The 19,373-nt window shown below is 37.8% G+C and overlaps 1 protein-coding gene across 1 annotated transcript; it reads left to right on the forward strand.

The window, feature by feature from the left end:
- The first annotated feature begins 751 nt into the window (after positions 1-751).
- xrra1 (X-ray radiation resistance associated 1) lies at positions 752-8,921 on the forward strand. Its single transcript, XM_071516993.1, has 17 exons — positions 752-842; positions 1,396-1,577; positions 1,668-1,739; positions 1,898-1,970; positions 2,086-2,183; positions 3,457-3,605; positions 4,975-5,079; positions 6,230-6,348; positions 6,552-6,592; positions 6,684-6,800; positions 6,887-6,980; positions 7,081-7,199; positions 7,512-7,736; positions 8,043-8,202; positions 8,314-8,429; positions 8,574-8,679; positions 8,767-8,921. The coding sequence occupies exons 1-17, from the start codon at positions 752-754 to the stop codon at positions 8,919-8,921; spliced, it is 2,022 nt and encodes a 673-aa protein (XP_071373094.1).
- Positions 8,922-19,373: the final 10,452 nt, after the last annotated feature.

Genomic DNA, 19,373 nt, shown 5'->3' on the forward strand with positions numbered 1-19,373 from the left:
GCTTAAACATCGTTTCCACAGCTTCTGTTTTGACGAAGTAAATTGGAGCGACAAACGATTCAGCTCGGTTCAGGATCTTTCTTCATGCGACAATCTTATTTGAATGTCCTAGCACAATATCTAGTGTATCGACAAGGTACTGATATCGTCCCGTTCGTAAAGAAGTGTCAAAACAATACCAACCTCTGCAGTTGCTCCAATTTCGCACATGCGCAGTGTGGCCACTTCTGATTTAGCTGTGTAGCTAGCTAAAACGAACGCAGGTCAACCCCTACATTTGTCTTGGTGAGTCGCCGTGTACTTTATGTCAAACATGAATCACTGTTGTATCAAATAAAAAAACGTCGATCGATTTTTGTTATTGTTGTATCTTCAGTCGCTGCCTGTAGTATGCAAATGAGGTCTTCCCTTCTATCGGAAACGTTTTACCATCTTGTCATCCTAATTCCTTTGACTCGCTCGCCGGTTTCTGTCTCTTCCGTAGTCGGTTGAAAAAACAAAGACCCAAACGACTCAACGTCGCCACCGGCTGGACGGGATGAACAGCTCTCGCCTTACACGTTGCTAGGATACTGAGCAATAATGAACTCTGTTGCTCAAGATCAAATATCGTAGCGCGTAGCTAGTGTTGCCAATTTGTGGAAAAAACTGTTATTGGAAAGTTATTGGAAGTTACAGGAAATTGCACTGAATGGCTGCATTTAACATTAACTGATGTGACAGCTGGACTGCCATTACTCATGCAAGCGGGATGACCACAGCACTCTATAAATTTGATGTTGGAGAGAGCTATGCTTCCAAATGTTTCCCCGCCAGGACATTGCTCTGCCACAGAAAAGACGGTAGGTTAAGTTAAGGTAAATTATCTACGTCAGTTAGGCCTATTTTCAGTTATTTGGATACTAGATGACTAGTATCCAGTCAATCCTTGGATACTAGATGACTAACGTTAGTATCCAGAGCAAAATTACAAGAGCAAGAGCAAAATTATATTAATCCTGTAATAAGAACGATACTACACCAATATCTCAGTAAATTATGCGAATATTATAGCAATATTAGTAGGCCTATCATACCACTGGAAATGAAAACAAAAACCAAAAAGCCATTGTGTCTATATGCAAATGACCTGTATATTTCTGTGACCTGTAAATATCTGAGCCAGCACATATTTCTGGGCACATTTCTGTACATGTGTTACTTTACATCTGTTAAACTGATAATGTGAATAGCTAATGATATGCATTTACACATATGCAGATAGTGTGGATATCCAGTGATGCACATTTGCCGACCCTGTTTATGCTCTTGCACTGAACTGTATGTTTGTAAATCTGTAAATTGAAGACATCTGCAAACATTATTGTATTTCATTTTATTGTATTTTATTTCTAGGAGCTGGTCATTGGCTTGTAGCTCACAGAAAGACAGTGGAACAGAAATACAGGAATGTGCACACAAGAAAGAAAGAGAATCATCATCTTCATTATAAATCAAATGAATCTGAGAGCAAAACGGCAGCAGAGGGGGGAAAATCAGACACACTTGCTGGAAATACATTAGATGGGCCCTTCCTGGTAAGCCACTCATTTGAAATCTACATATGTGAAAAGTAATTCTCCGATGGACACACCTGACAATTTACCTTTTTCCATTTTACCTTTTAGATCCAGCTACATTGTGTCGATAAGCCGTCTGAGTTGTGTTCTGTTGACATCAGTGAGCAGAGACTGAACGCTGTAAGAATCACTCACTTTTCAGATTTTATTCAGTGTTAAAATCATTTAAGTAGAGTGTGTGTGTTTCTGTGTGTGTGTGTGTGTGTGTGTGTGTGTGTGTGCACATTGGAATAATACAGAAAACATGTAATAAACATTTTCTTCCTAACTGTGTACAGGTCAAGCCAGAAGACCTAAGAGAGTTTGACAGTGTAGTTTACATCAATGCATCTGTTAACTCCCTGTCCTTAGGTGATGTATTGTTATATGTTATGCAGATTTACCCTAAATGAGATAATGTGACTTCTGGAGTAGTCAAGCCTTTTCCTGGTAAGAATTTCAAACAATGTCTGTTTTCTTTCTATAGGGTGTTTCAGCAGTTTTTGCTCTTTAAGAGAGCTTGATCTGTCTTTGAACGGGCTTCGCAACATGACTTTCGATGCTGCGAACTTCCCTCACCTTGAGGTAAGATGACTCTCTGTAGTTACTTAGTCATATTTACAGTCTCATTTCTGTGGTAATACTGTATCACTGGATTACTAACATGTCGCAGCAATAATATATGGACGTCTTGATCTGACTTGATCTTGACTTTTTAATCCTTACATTAACTTGTGTAGAAATGTTTCTATTTTCATCTGTGATTTTATCTTATCTTCTTCAGACTGCTGCAGCTCCCTCTGTTCCTGCCTCAGTCCAAAGTCTCTCTCACCTCTCCAGCTCATTCAGAGTGTAGCAGCTAGGATTTTAACTGGAGTCAAATGAAGATACTATGTTCCCAATTTAATTGTCTCTCCAGTGGTTACTAGTTAGATATAGAATTGATTTTTACATATTAATCACATTTACAGCACAGATAGATCTGGTCTCTAGCTACATTGCAGACCTCCTTCTCTATAAATTGGAGCTACAACAGTCAACTTTATGTTTTAGCCAATAACTCCTGAATTCTATGGCATTAGCAATTTATTTCCCCTCAGATTCCTTGGCTCAAACTGAATCCATTGCATATGCTGGCTTTCATTTCTGCCATGATAGTTTGTCAGACATTTTGAACTGCATAATTGACCTTATGTTTTGCTATTTCTCCCACCAACTTGATAGAATCTTCATGAAATTTTGCACACACACCATATTGGACTTCCTAGATTACAGCTATTATGCAGTTATGCGTTTGAAATTCCAAAAACATTTTTTTCCAAAAACTCACAGTTTGATTGTGACACACAGGCAAAGTTGACGGAAAAGATGTGCAAACAGAAAGTGAGAAATACATTTTTTAGAGCAACCAAACTTCACATAAATGTTTGGGACGGGCCCCAGAGTGTGTGAGATCTTATCATATCATTATCATATGTTTGTGCTCCATAGCGCCACCATCAGGCCAACGTTGGAATAACACTTTTTTATTACTCCTACAAAGTTGACTCAATCTCCACCAAATTTAACACACAGCATATTTCAACTGCCTACATCATGGCTATTCCAGAGAATATTGCTACATGTAAATATTTGGCGATCAAAGAGCGATCAAACTTCACATACATATTTGTGAAGATCACATTTGGTCATGCTGTATAATGTTGTTGTGAGGGCAAATTGGCAATTTTGCAAATTGTGATATCTTAGGCATCTGTGTGTGTTTGGGCCATGGCCAAATGTGACTATGTTTCTTCTTCCTCTCTTCTTCTTTTTGTTATAATTATAATGTGTATCAGAGATGTATTTCATTCCTCAGGTTTTGGATTTGTCCTACAACAAACTGTCTGCTGATGATATTGTTTCCATTGGTCGACTTTCACGTCTGAAAGTCCTTCATCTGTCTGGGAATCGTCTTCATCATCTTCCTCCTAACCTGGGCTCCTCAGACCTCGACCTCACACAGCTGTTAGTACCTTGTTTTCCACCAGGCAGCAGTGTAGTAAGACCAGGAACACAGTTTGTGCTTCTGAGTTTGATCAGCGCCTGATCAACTTTCCTGGTCAACTCATCTGATCAGTTTAATAATCCAATAACTGCCCTTTTCTGCCAATAGTCTGATCCTATTCTCTGTCCAGTTCTTGCCCCCAGAGAAGTGTCAGATGCTTTATGTAGATTGATGTTAAAAAAAGGCTCTGATATTCTTATCTTTTAAAAGTGTCTGCTCATTTGTGCTGGACAAAAATGGACCAGCAAAGACGCATAATTTTTGAGTTCATTACTTTCCAAATGACCTGCAGCTTATGCAGGACTAATTGATTGGTTCTAGTTTCCCATCCCAAGCACTCCCAGTCCTGCACGGACTCTGTGTTTCACGATACTGATCCTGTGAGTTAATCAAAAAAGAGGGCGAAAATGAAGCTTGAGTGTGAATTCGTGCTTACTTCCGTTTTCGCTTAAACATCGTCTCCACAGCTTCTGTTTTGACGAAGTAAATTGGAGCGACAAACGATTCAGCTCAGTTCAGGATCTTTCTTCATGCGACAATCTTATTTGAATGTCCTAGCACAATATCTAGTGTATCGACAAGGTACTGATATCGTCCCGTTCGTAAAGAAGTGTCAAAACAATACCAACCTCTGCAGTTGCTCCAATTTCATGTGTTCTCCTCCAGCTATGACAGCTATCCAGGACCTGCATTTTTTAACCTCTTATTTAAAAAAAGACATTAGGTATTTGTCCTTACATAGGTACTGTATGTGATAAATAGAATTTTATGTCACAAAACTACGATGAGAAATTTTTTAGAAATCTTCATGATTAACATTAAATTTGCATGCTCATAACAATGCTCCTGACATATATGTCCAGTTTCATATTGATTATTCAAACCAATCTTGTAATTCAGGTAAGGTAGGCCATACCCTCATGTATCAATTATAATTAAACTTACTGTAATATATTCCCAAAAAAGCCTGACACTTGAAATGACTAAACCTGGTGAGGTTGTGAGCAGTCTATCATAAAAATTAGTTATAATTCCATCACAGCTTGTCCAACCCAATTTTGTATTTTAGTAGTATTCAGTAGCATTTTAAACTGTTTTCAAATTTACCAAGAGGGGGAGCCACAAATGCTAAAAAATAATATTCCTAAATCTGGTACAGCAAATGCTGATGAACATTTACACCTGCTCTAGGGCTGAATGTGCTCATCAGTCATGAATGTTTACTTTATCCAGTTTAGTTCTTTTGTGAAATGCATTTAGTGTGTATCACTTGTAGACTGCATTTGTACTGGTTTTATGGTGTTGGTGAACTGTATTGTTTTTCCACAGGCCAACTACAGAAGAAGATACTCAGTTTAGGGCTCTTGAAGTCCTAATGCTTGATGACAACAAGCTGTCATCTGGGGTCTTCAGCAGTCTGGCCAACCTGAGAAGGTCATGACCTGTTTAGCAGTTTGATATAAAGTGTAGGATTTTAAAGAATGTATTACTTATAGTAGTGATTCTCAGCCTTTGTGGTTCCAAGGCACACTTCAGTAAAGTCACGAAGAAAGAAAAACCAAGGCACTCTTTCTGTATATAAAAAAAAAAGCCTTTAGGGTGGCACACCAACAAGGAAAGCTAAAAACACATCAGGCCCTGACACATTTCGGCTGAGCGCCTCATCAGAGTGTAACTGAGGCAGTTCTGGCTACGGCATAGTGGAGTGATCAATCAATCATGATTGCCAACAAGTGTGAGCAGAGTTCACAAAGAAGAACCAGATCATTGGGAAAAGAAGACCAAAAAACAGCTTGAACTCAACTGACACAAGCATCAAAGAAAGTACAATAATACTTGTTGGTATGTCATCGTAATAAAGACATTTTAAATGTTTTGAAAGAGGAAGAGTGCCTTGGTTTTTCTTTCATCATGATTTTCTTTCTGAGCCCTGTCCAGTGAGCAGCTTCCAACTATTTTACTCCTTTTCAACTCAGGCAGTTGGTTCAATGTTGAAATGGTGAAGATACTGAGAATTTACTGTGTAGCATCTTTACTATTTCAACTTTGGATTGCCTAGAAACCTTACAGTATATATTAATGATTCATAATTTACAAATTATGACTTTAACGACATTGGACAGTTCAACAGAGCGTGTCTGATGTGGCCAATTAGCATGCAGATATAAAACAAGGAGCACAGCTGCATGAGAAGATAGCATAGATCTGGAGAACGGCCATCAGTCTCAGACTGTATGGACCGCTCGACTGGGGTTGAATTTACGCTCATAATTCACATGTAGACAGTCTACATGGCCATGCCAAATTCAGTCAGATACTTTACCAGTGGACTACTGCTGAATAAATGTCTATTAGTGACCTTGAGATGGATCTGACTGAATAAAAAATGTGTCTCCTTAATCACCAAACAATTACGTTTCTTGCATAAATTAAGTAAAAGTAGTAAGTAGTAAATTAAAATATTATAGCATTTTGTCAAACTTTTATTTACATGAAAGGAAAAGCTGAAGGTACAACTGTATTTAGAGCCACTGGTATACAGCTGAAAATGCTAATTAACTGTGTTTTTCATTGTCAAATATAGGCTGCAATATTTAAACCTGCAGGGGAACCGCATCTCTGAAATACCATATTTGCAGCTGAGAGGCTGTTTGAACCTCCTGCAGACTTCTAACAAACAGCACAATGAAGACCAGGGACTTGGTAAATACCCAGCCTGCCTTTCTACTGGAACTGGCAAAAAAGAAGCTACTGAATAGATGTATTTGGATAGTATTCTTAATAACTTGATGTCTACTTGATAGAATTAACTACTTGCTAACTTGTTGATGCACATGCCTGTTTTAAATTCCTCAGCATTTCAGCAAAATTAATTTGATTTACTCATTTTCATCTCTTAAATCCAGAGTCAAATCCTACTGATGAGAATTTCAAGAGAACCTCAGAGGTAAATGTACATTACGTTTCACCAATATTAGCGGTTAATGTGTTTCACCGTTGTGTTTGCATATTATGTTAAAACTCTTAAACTGCTTTAGCTTGGGTCACCACAATCACTCAGTCACATCTTTGACATGGAAAACTGGGAGGAATATTATGAAGGATCCAGTTTGCCACTACCAGAGCTTCAGTTCCTCAACTTAGCTGACAATAAGGTGTGTTTTATTTTGTGTATAAATAGATTTAACGCTATCCTTTTTGAAGAATGATCTGATGTGTCTCATCTCTGTCTTGTCACCAGATTGCAGAGGAAGAGGCTCTGCTGGCTGCGGCTCTTTTCCCCATGCTCAGTGAACTTGTGATTCACTCCAACCCTCTGACCACACGGAGAAGTGGTAAGCCTCCTCTCTTTTCTTATGAAAGGCAACGGAAAGATTTTATACAGTACTTCAAAATGCTTTTTATGCTGGAATACATGTTGTTGTCTCAATGCAGGAGACCCTCCTTTACTGACCTCTTACCTTCAAGAAAGACTGGGTATAACAATAAAGCGTAAGAAGACACCAGAAGTTGTAAAGCCCCCAGTGACAGTGAACATGGATCCAAAATGGAAGGTTTGGATGTTTTCTACATTGTTGAGTGATATTTTCTGCTTATTAACCTCCTTATTTTACTTAAAAATATAATATTGCTGTTATCATGTAAAAACCTTGTATCTCCAAAATGACAGCTTTTCAGTTTTGTAAGCCAGTCTGTAATCCTCCAATTTAAGTTAAAACATGAAGATCACCAAAATTGGAGTTATAAGGTTTTCACCCAACAACACATTATTCAATCAGTATAAATATCTACTCATAAAGTCCATTACGGCTTGACGAGGGAACTGATTCACCAGTTTGTTGTTGTTGTTTTTGATGTTGTTGTAGGTGGATGAAAGACTCCCAAAAGTGCCAAAGAAGCCAGCATTAATGGAAGCACCTCTTGGATCTCTCTTCGGAGACCATGGTTCTCTAGCGGAGAAGAAACATGAATATCTCTGTGAGAATCTTACGTCGGCCTGTTCTTCACAAACTGAGGTTGAGGAGAGCGAGGAGACGGTCATGAGAACCGATGAAACCAATCAAGACGCAGAGTCTTTCTTTGTAACTCAGGTATGTACAGGACATCTGGGATTGAAGTCATTAAGATTATCAGAATAACTCCAAGTTGTGTTAAAAGTATAAAAGGATGTAGTATACAAGTATGTGAGCAAAGATATTCACAGCACAGAATAGGACTAGAACCAAGTAGAAAGCTGTGAAGACTTAATTTTAGGAATTGAACATGTTTGTACTAGAAGATGGAGAAGAATATTTCTATTTGTTTTCATTGATAATAAAAGAAACCAGTTTAAATAGTTTTGAATTATAGTTCTCCCTCTAGTGAATGTTATTCATGGTCACGGGTGTTATTGCTAGGCAACAGACGTTCCTGATTATGAGTTCAATCTGCCATCTGATGAGGAAGAAAAGGCCGAGAACATGGAGAGGAGCGAGGATGATACTATTCCTGAAAAATTCAAATGCTACAAAATGTTGATGGATGCAAAACCAAATCCCGATGTGTCGGAGCCCGTGGGTGAGGAACACAGTGAAGGCCTACAGCGAGATATTTCTACAGATTTTCTCCAAGACCTACAAATATGTTATATGGAAGAGGAATATGTATGCTTTTTTTTTCCTCCGACAGGAATTCAAACAACTGTTCGAATGTTGGAACACACACTGAAGAATCTTATTGTTTATAGAGACTCAAAACCAAAACTTGACAGCCTCCAGACGCCATACAGAGAAAAAGAGAAGAGGGTTTGTTGTTTTGTTATTGTCATTCGGATTCACAGTCCATATTGCTGTCAAGTTATAATTCATCTATAAACAGCTGTGAGACACTCAAAATGCTTAACATATTGCCATCTTTGAGATAATAAATGATCACATTTTTGTACACAGATAAAGAATCTTCCATCCCTGAAATCAATAAAGCAGCGAGATGAAAAGGTCGAGGAAATGCTGAAGGAAATCAAGGAGAGCAAAACATTAAGAGGAATCGCCTTAAGTATGCACATAATTTTTGATACAATGTGAACTGACTTTACCATACTTTACCTTACTTATTTTAATTTTTACTTCATTTTGTTTACAGGCAGTGTGCTACACAACACAGGTGTTGACAAGCAAGAATATGAAGAAGCTCTGTCGCTGCTGAAGGATATGAAGAAAAAGTACAAGATGGTCCACATGAAGACAGTAGAACAAGCAGCCCGCATTGAGTCTGATTTGAACACCAACCAAAAATAGAAACAGAGCTCAATCTCCACCTGAGCAGCTTCTCATTCATATATTAAAGTCTATGCTCAGATTTAGCTAAACTGTGCTTTCCTTCTTGCATTGTAGAAACTCTTCTTCACTAGACTGAAATGATCATTGAAAACCAATCAGATGTCAAAAATCAAAGTATGTACTTGTGAATGAATCTTGCTCATTGTGGGGTGCACTGAGGCTTGTGTGTGTGTGTGTGTGTGTGTGCACAGTATTGATTACTTTGTAAATGTAATCTGGACTGATTATTGGATACGTATTATATAATTATTAAAACTGGTGAGTTACAGTTACAGAAAATTGAACCTAAGTTACACATTGGTCGGTTTTATTGACATTTTATTATTTAGAATTCAGTTAAGTAATGTCTATCAACGACCCAGGGCTACCTGTATTTAAGCACAAAAAACATGTCTTAAAAAAGTCAGTTAACATAAAGACTATTACCAATCCCAATATGAATCATAATTTAAAAATAATTAATACATTTTATCTAATCTAATCAGTTCATGCCTTTAGCAATATGGACAGTCAGTGAAGAACTCCTGTGAGAATCTCACTTCATAGACGACACCTGAGACTGCCTGTAAGAATGAATTTATTTAAGAAATAAATAGTAAACGTAAATCTAGGTCGGTCAATTTTGACTTTCTGCAATATCCGCCCTGCTGAAATGTTTCTGAGCAAGACACTGAATCCCTACCAGCTCCTGATGTGCTGTTTTGTACCTGTGAGATCTGATCCATTTCCCGCCTGTGGAGAGGGGAAAGTGGAAAGAGAATTTTGTGGATCAATAAAGTATCACATTCTTCTTCTTTTTTTTTAACCAGACAGGACTGACTCTTTTGTCACCCCATTTGCCATTTTGAGTATTTTTCAAGCACTGTGAATAGTAGAGTAAGCCTAAACCTGTGGCCCTTTGCATGGGTTGCTGCAATGTTACATGTTTTAAAAACAGACAGTGTTTGTTTACCAGGATGCTAAGTGCTAATTTTGATAAATGCCACTCCCATCTCATAGCTTGCGAGATTGGCTTATATCATACCAGATCATCATTTTCTTTCCTCAATATAAGAGCAAGCGGCGTTCAAAATCTGATCTTCAGAAACAGTAACACAATTGAATAGATGGATAATTGCCCAACTTTAAAAAATGTAATTGAATTCAGATTAAAAATCAAGTTGAGTAGAGCACCCAGTGAAACTTGCAAGTTAATCAAATGATTCAAATTTTACAATTGGGAATGAACAGTAATGGTTTATTACACTACAAGCTGATGTACATCTGAGTTTCATACAAACTCATAGATACAAACCTGAGTTTTTTGTCCATCACAACCATCAGAATTGCACATCACTCGCTCTTCATCATAATCACATCCATGATCACTTTTAAGGATGTGGTGACAGGTTATATAGTGTTCATGAAAAGAACATGTTGTCACACTTCCAACGCTCTCTCAGGTGTAACAAAGCTTTCTAGTCTGTAATCTCACAACAATAAACTGTTTAATTATTTCCATTGTTTTGTTCCTGTTTCAATGCCTTGTTCATTCCCTCTCCTTGATTTCACGGTCTTCGCCTCCGTATGATTTCAATTATTTTCCTTCGGAGCCGCTTGCAGATGTGGAATGCACTTTCAGCCCAGGTGGAATAAATCAATATGTATTTTGAAGATATATCAAGGGATTCCACATTATCGCATTCAGGAGGCCTTGTGAAGATATTTTTCTATTTCTGAATGCATAAAATATTGAATCAGCTATTGGTTCAATATTTAATGCATTAATTAATTTTATGATTATTATTTCTGTCTAAGTATATTCCCATTTTTTTTTTTAAAAACCCTGTTTTTGGAGTAAATTCACATTTTTAACTAAGACTAGTGTAAAGTAGGTCATAGAAAAACTGATGTTTCATTTGATGGTGAGTGAAAATCTTACTGGATGTAACTCTGCATGTACAGGACAGTATAGAGATTGTTTTATTTATCCATTCATTCATTCAATTGTAAATTAATATTTAAGATCTAGTGCAAATTTAGCCTGGATTTTGTAGTCCTTAAGCAAATCACATTAACTTTAATTACCACTAACAGAAAAATCTCATTTGTAAAAGCAGTCAAAACATTCACTTACTTGGGCTAAATTGTCTCACTTAGCATGTTTTTTTCAACATTTTCTTAACATATATTATTAATATTATTATTTATTATTTAGGTATAGTTACACATTTTGAAAATGTTTCCTTTCTTTCAAAATTGTTGAAAAGCCATTACTCAATTTCTGATCTAAACTGATTGGTAATGTCTATAAAGTGTCCTTTATTCGATTGTCTTAGATTGTCCAATATCAATTAACTGGTTAAATCATTGAATAAAGCAAAGACAACTGAAATCAATAACTGTGTTCACATGCAGTTTAATAATCTGATATGGAGACTAATTTTGGACCTCATATCAAATGCCTCAACAGGTCTTAACTTACCCAACAGGCCATAATATAAATAAAAATTGACATTGATTGTTCTTCAATAATGCATGTAATCCAGCATTTTCTGAACCTCCACCTGCTCACTCATTGAAAGGCGCTCTGCATGTAAAAGGTAAAAAGGTGTTAGATGCAAATCAAATGAGTGGCAAGTATAGACTGTAAGCTTGCTGTTCAATGCCTGATGGGGACAGGGGGTTTTTGCAGGCTGGCTCCTAATACATCTATGTGCTGTTGAGCATGGCCCGTTTCTGTGGCAGAAAATCAATTTACCATCGGTCCGATTCTATTTTGAACTACCGATAGCATGTGCAAATAATTCACAGAAACTAGTTCTGCCTAGAGGTATTTGAGTAGTTAAATCCCCACCTCTGGAACCACATGTGTGCTGCCACTGGCTTAGGATTGAATTCCACTGGAGCTTTCTCCCCTGGGTCTCCCTCACTGTCTCCTCCACCACACTCCCATTATCCCAATAAAGAATTAAAAAGAAGCTGACTGGATTGCTCTTGACTTGCTGTTTCCTTATTAAGAATATAGTTTATCCTGTCACATAATGACGTGGACTTATTTAACGCAGAAAATGTGTTGTTTTAGAATGATACGGAATTTCAAATATTGTATCAAAAAAAAAGTATCAAAAAAGTATTTTGTATTTCATGATGATCATTCAACATAGAAAAATAAAAGTGTCAAAAATGTGTTGTTTTAGATCCAGTAAACACTTTCAAATACTGAAAATAACACAAGTATTTTGAAATTTCCAACAACAACCCGCTCTATGCTAACCAGGCTAACACCTGGCCTTCAGGCTGAGACGCAGATCCTGGTTTGGCTCTCTTGATCTTTGTCGGCATATTTGATGGTAATGAGGAGGCTGTGCCAAATGGCACAGATTGGCCACTCTCTGCTAAAGAAATACCATTTTCCAGCCCATTGGAGCTTAGTCCCACACAGTGGAGCAGGGATTCTCTTGGGCCCCAGTTGGTCTGATGGATCACTATTATTAAAGGTCAGAGTTGAGAAAGGACCATATCTCACTGATCATATCGGCATGAAACTCATGCACATATCCAACAATCATTGATTTTTGGTTTACTTCCGACACTTGGACTGATTATCCTCAGCTTTGATCAGGAGCAGATGTAGTCAGTCCAAATATTCACAAGGCTCCAAAGATATGTGTGTAAAGCCATTTTCAAAAAAAGACCAACAGGGGATTTCTCAGCTGCCAAAAAATGATAATGTTGAATCTGATGGATTGAATGTTATAACATTTGTGTTGTTGGTTAAAGCTCTTCAGTTCTGGGGTAAAATGCTCAAGAATATTTTCCCACAACCATTTTATTACTCTACTCTACTCAAACTCTTGGCAAGTGTAACTAAAAAACTAAAGCACTTCTGAGGATTTGTTGTTGCACTGCTGATAACTGATTGTTTTCCAAGGGAGGACAATCAGTGAAATAATGGAGTTATGAAAAGTCCTGGCATGGATTTGGTTTCACCCGACCTGTTAAATGGTGAGTTTGTGAAATGTTTCAGACGTTAGTTCCAGAAGAACAGTTAAATTTTTAAGACACTGAAACACGATTTAAGACTCAAACATTTAACTTCACTGGTCAATGCAGTGTTTCACTGTGGTGTTTTTGCATGTTGCATCTAGAGTTTCCTGCAAGACAAGATCTCTTATAATACTGCAAACATCTTTGTCTTGTCAGTTGTCTTGTTGCCATTTTACCCCTTAATTGGAAACCCAAAACGCTGCCACACAGCAGACTTACAACTTGACGGAGCATCCTCAGTTTCAACAAGTTATTTCAATTCAATTTTTGGCAATTTTGATTTTAATTTCTTGTGTCAATAACTGCAGTCAGTGGGGATTGAATGGGATATTTGACTATCTTGCTTACAGTGTAGCCATACTTAGTGAAAATCATTTATAAAAACATTCACATTTTATCCAGATAAACAATATTATCTTTATCTTAAGAATTACGATTTAAGCTAATTAATTAATTACTTTTGTTCATAATGCTAAACAACTTCAGTGGTAACCTACTTCTCTGCTTATGGTCCTGTAACCAACTCCTGTAAATTCTTATTAAATACTCCATTTTCATGGACTTCTTCTTCCTCCTCCTCATTTTCCTCTTCCTCTTTTTCCTATTTCTGACTTCCTTTTTACTTTTTTCTGCTCTTTTTCCCCTTTTTCCCTCATAATTAACTACCTAGGCTGTTCCCAGCTGCCACATAGCTGTTAGTTTAAATTCTTATTAAACAAATAAAGATTAATATTACTATAAAATAAAGGGTGAGTGCTAAACTAATGAGTTTTGTTCTATTTTTTACACTGAAAAAGCGTCACAGGTTAGTGTCATCTTAGTTTGAGCCTGATAAGACTGACACCAAGTAACCTTTGCCTTGGATAATTATTTTATGAATTACACATGGAGTGTTTCAAAAGGGTAAATAATTCACTTTATTTCTCCAAACAGCATGATTTACACTGTCATAACATGTCACGTTGATTTATAACTATACAAACTGGATCTCAGAAGACAGCCAGAAATACACCCACATGCAACTTCTCCTACTTTTAAACTAAGCGTTCCTCATAGCGGTCCTTGACAGATCACAGCATGGAAACCTACAGGAAGAATTTTCTGGAACTGATTCTCTTAATGGCTTTTGAGGACAGAGGCCCAGGTGTTTGTTTTTTTTGTTTGTTTTTTTTTACAAAATATGGCTAATTTCAAACAGTAGGCTAATCTGTATAAGTAAATCAACTTTGATTCATATTCAGTAAATCAACACTGTCACAGTATTAAAGCAAATACACCATCATCAGTGAGAAACAGCATCATTATCAACAGTTTTGTTCCTTCTTTAAAGTTAAGAAGGAGTTAAACTTATTGAGTTTTTTTTAATGGTTACTCTGATTCCCCTCCAAATTAGTTCCCTTTTTTTTTACTGACTTTTTTGTGGCTGTTTTAGGAAATATAACAGTGTGACTTTCAGACTCTCCTAAATTAAAGCGAGTGACATATTGCTGGTTTACTCTTTATGAACTCATGGGGGAATGCATGCTAAAAAAAATCAAAATCTTCTACTAATGAGATGTATCACTTTAAGACTACAGACAACTATTTCACAATCCACATATGTCTATAATTTATTCCCCATAAATAAATCTTTTTTTTATTGTAGTTTTAGCGAACTCCTCCTCACGTTAACATCAACACAGAATAAACAAACATATAAAAACACTCAGTTGTGATTTCATTTTGTAACTCCTTTTGTTCTTGCCATGAAAACCGATGAGGTGAGTTATTAACTGAAAACACATTTTTATCCTTGCTCTCGGTGATATAACAGAATCTGGCAGGAGAGAGGAACGCTCCGTCCAAAAGAAAAGATAACAAAGACATGATGGGGGGAAAGGCGTCAGACCTTTGCACAATTTCAGCGGGTCTATATCTTAGGCCAAGACAGATCTTTATTGATATATTTGTATGGTTTTTTTTTTGTTTTTTTGTTTTCCCAGTGTGTTTGAAAGCGTTACAGTCTCACATCTGGAACAGTCATCATGGCAATCAAGCCTGAGAAATGTTTGTGTAAGATTTGTTTGACTCTCAAACTGAGGGCCAACAGTTAAACTCTGAGAATAACCCTGCGGAGACTCAGACACCAAGCTTGGCTCGGAGAGAAAAGGCCTGAATACTTCATCAACACTCCTCATTACTCGACGTGCCAAATGAGTTCACCGCAGACTGGACCCATTCATTATTTCTTTTGATGGACAATTGAACTGTAACACACTTATCATGTAATCTCGGGGAGGGTTTGGACACTCTGGCTGTCATCTGAATAGAGGCCATCATTAATTAGAGATCATAACTGTAAAGTTGTTGTCTGTTTTCTTTTATTCCCCAAAACAAAAGATCTCACTGTCAGATGTGGTCTGTCTTTTATAGTTTACATCCATTACAAGCATGTATTTAAAGTTTTGACCTTCGAGCCGAGCGGCTCAGGAAAAAGGCTCTGAAGACCAAAGTGTTTATGACATGTATCCCAGTATTGTCTGTATTTTCTTGGCAAGACTCCAATCATCAGCTAAAATGATCAGGGCCAACTTAATTAATGAGAGGGTAAGGGTGTAAAAAACAGTGCCCTTAATAGATTTCGGAAGTATTTTGATGAAGTATAAACTCAGGGGTTCTCTTGAGCACCTTAATCAGCTATGAAAGCAAACACATCTATCAGACTTAATTAACTTAACACAATTTGGCTCCCTTTGAATCAAAAGACTGCCTGATTGATTTACAATGCTTCAGTTCCTCACAAACACTGTATCTGGGAGGAACTGCTTGCTGCAGCAGACGAGGGGATATTTTATTTCATATCTTTTAGAAGAAGCTCACCCCATCGACTCTAATTTACAACACTGCAGGGCTTATTGCTGAACTACAGAAATGGAAACATGCAGTAACACACGGATTAAAACTTAAGCACTGACCATTTCAAAGCTCTGATCTATTCTGCAACAAGCATGCATGCTGCACAGTGTTCTCACAAAGGAGGTTTCATAAAAAAACAAAAGCCACGGCTTTGCTCGGAGACAGAGATTTGTTAATGTCATCATAACAAGCAGTGCAGAAATGCCTCCAATCCTGGACCGAGTCCTGACCCCGAGTTCTCACATTTTCTTCACTTCTGGTAGAATTTGGGCTACATGGGCAGCAGGGTGGAGTACACATACAAAGAGAGCTGACCCACTACATGATTTATACCTACTGACTGCCCCCAGCTGTTACAATTGCCAGAGCCAAGACTAAGCATGCATAGCTGAATTGGCCACTAAGAGAATTTCAAACAGCCACAAAATATGGACAGATAATAAATAATTCTGATCAAAAGTGGGACATATCTTGAGGCCAAGATATCTAAACATACAGAAGCAGATGCTGGATGTTTAAGCACTGACTGTAATTTTCTGGTGATTGAGCCACTGTGCACAATTGCACTGAATAAATTGTCAAGTAAGCTATTATTAAGTGCACTGCTTGGTTTTCCCCCAAACTAATAGTCATCCATTAGTGATCTGCATGGGAAAATGAAAGCATGAAAATGTTAATTAATGATTGAAGTTTGCACCAAAAAAGCAGAAGGCAGACTGGGGCAAAACCTCTTGGAACAACTTAGGGAAAGATTGCTGGAAACTGTCAGATCCAACAGCCTACACAAAAATATGACAGCCTTATTGTTAGAGTAATGAAGGCACACAAGTGAGGCGCGTCTGTTTCAAAATATTGTTTCATGCCTTTAGTGAGAGATGGACAGAGCTGCCTGGCGCAATGTGTGATAGAAAGACAATGAGTCATTGTAGACAGGGGAGGGGGAGAGAGAGAGAGAGAGAGAGAGAGAGAGAGAGAGAGAGAGAGAGAGAGTGCACATCGGGAGTTCACAGAAAAGGGAGGCAACATAATTCTCCACTGCCTGCCCAGTCTACCAAGTCTGTAGCTGCACACTGACTGTGTCATGGGAACTACAGCGATTATTTGACACCTGTTGATCAAACAGGCTGCAGACAGACTCTTCACAGTGCTGCTGGGCAAAAAGACTGTAGTGGCTTTGACAGATGGGTTTCTGGGAGCTCATTATTTTCACAAACAGGCTGCAGGCACTATCTTTGGTATAGTCTTATTTTTAAGTTTGGATTTGTTTTTGGTCATACATGTGTAATTATTCAATAATACCTGCTTTTCTTCCTGTGTTCTGTGTTTTCGAAATGCAGGAGTGCTTCAGTTTCTTGACCTAGATTTAGATCTAACGGCACAATCCTACAACAAGTGTTGACAGTATAGTGGCATCCCCACTACAGAAAGTCAAAACATGGAACTGGAGACATATTTTTCATTTTCTGATGATTAAAGGTGTCTAAAAGGTGGTGATTTAGGTGTCACATTGATAAAATGTTATGAACATATTGGAGCCTCTGTTAACCAACATAGGCATCCAGAGAGAAACCATATTGCCATGCCAGAATAACTCTATTAAGTCTCTTTTCAGTTGTTTGAATTTTCAGTTTATATATGCAATTAATATATTTTCATTGGCAAATTATGGTATAGAAATAGTGTTAGTATTCTTTTTCAGCATTTTCCACCTGTTATCTCAATTTCCCATGAAACCCTACATCCTGGTGACAAACAATCTTGCATGACAGAGGGGGGCTATTATCAAAGCCATATATTATTTGCTTTTTGGCTTCATTTCACTGTTGGGGGGGACAATAAACAGAAAAAATTCTCAAGAGCAATTCCTGAAGGGGACACCAAAGGTGCCGCCAAAAGTACTGTTGTATTAAATGTATATACAGGAAACCCTTATGTCTTCATTTATTTCCAAAATTATAAACAAATTAAACATAGTGGCAGCCATTTTACATGCAGTAAGAAAAAAATAATATACTTAGAACTTAATTACGTAGGGTAAGTTAATCTTAAATAATATATTATAGAAATATTACTGTTACCATCTACAAAAGATAAAGTATTTTGGTATGAAAACCCGCATTTTAATTTAACCAAGTATCCTGTATCATAAATACACGTCTGGCATTTCTAACAAACCAAACCGCTTGAAAATCGGTCAAAATTCAGCGAGTTATGATGATTTTAATTGTGGATAGACCTCCTGCCTCCATAGACATACATGCATTAGGAGACACGGCTGCCCGTACCAATATGGCGGCCGCACTGACGCACAAGATTCAACCGCGAGGTAATGGAGCGAACAAAATGTAGTCTGGTTACAATTGTAAATGTGTTTTATTCTATTGAGTGGTAGAAGTAAAGAAAAATGTCTGACACATCCTTTGTTTTAAGTTAACCTTTGCAAAGTAGCTACTTACTGGAGGTCAGTCACCACTGACACACTTCCAGAGATTGCTCCACAGACACTCGTACTGAGGGCTAATGTGTGTGGGGGTTCGGGCAGTGGACCAAACCACTGTGAGGCATATGAGGGGGGACGCAATCTTTTGAAACTTAAAAACGCATTGTTTTGCGTCTATAATTAGCACAAGTGCTTTCGATGCATATTATTATATTATTTAAAATTATATAGTTATGTTTACAATGATATATTGAGGGGGACAACTCTCTGTTTTTCTGTTTTTCCCAGGAAGGGGGGGGTCTGGACCCCCCTGTCCCTCCTGTAATTTCCGCCCATGCTTTGCTTGTAGCACCTCCATCTCTGGACAGTTGAAAATGTGTGGAGAAACCAGTGGCAACAGGCGGGGAGCTTTTGTTCCAAGACAGGGAACGGGATGGAAAGTGAGTTTTGAAAGCCAGAAACCTCAGCACCTGGTGAAGTAATCACTGAGTCATTGGTATTGACCAACGGCCCTATCAAATGCCTGCAGATATATTATGGTCATTTTGGTGCCATGGGGCAGTAAAAATCGTACTTATTGCCTCTTTAATTTTGAGAAAAACTAGCACAATTGCACTAGCGTAAGATGGAGGCTACCAGTCTACCTCCTCATTGAGGAATGACAATTAATTTGACAATCATATAATTATGTTAAAAAGGCCACCGTTAATTGTATTTGTACTGTTGCGATTTTTTGGGACGGTGGTGGTGGTGTGTGGTGTGTATGTGGTGTGGGGAGGGGGGTCCGGTACAACCTTCTGCTTTTGATTTGTTTGCCTCTGATAATAACATTTCATCTCCAGTGGGAACACAGTTTATCCTCCCATCCGGAGTTCTTTTTAATGGAAGCCTTCAGGCATCCAGCATTAGGACCGCTGGAGAAATCCACTGCCTCACATGAATCAGCAAAACTTTTTATAACAACCCGTTCAAAAGCAGCTAAGAGCTCCAAGCTGCAGACTGATCCGCAGTTTGAGCCCGACTCAAACACATTTCCCTGTGATCTT

Source organism: Centroberyx affinis, unplaced genomic scaffold, assembly GCF_046629955.1.
Source record: "Centroberyx affinis isolate AG114_WGS23_722 - 3 ecotype Tasmania unplaced genomic scaffold, CSIRO-AGI_Caff_v1 ptg000001l_1, whole genome shotgun sequence".
Lineage (NCBI taxonomy): Eukaryota > Metazoa > Chordata > Actinopteri > Beryciformes > Berycidae > Centroberyx > Centroberyx affinis.

Coding starts and splice junctions, on each gene's coding strand:
- xrra1 (XM_071516993.1), top strand. CDS start 752: ATGACCACAGCACTCTATAAATTTGATGTTGGAGAGAGCTATGCTTCC. Junction 5,080..6,229: donor AGTCTGGCCAACCTGAGAAG/GTCATGACCTGT, acceptor TGTCAAATATAG/GCTGCAATATTTAAACCTGC. Junction 6,981..7,080: donor TCTGACCACACGGAGAAGTG/GTAAGCCTCCTC, acceptor GTCTCAATGCAG/GAGACCCTCCTTTACTGACC.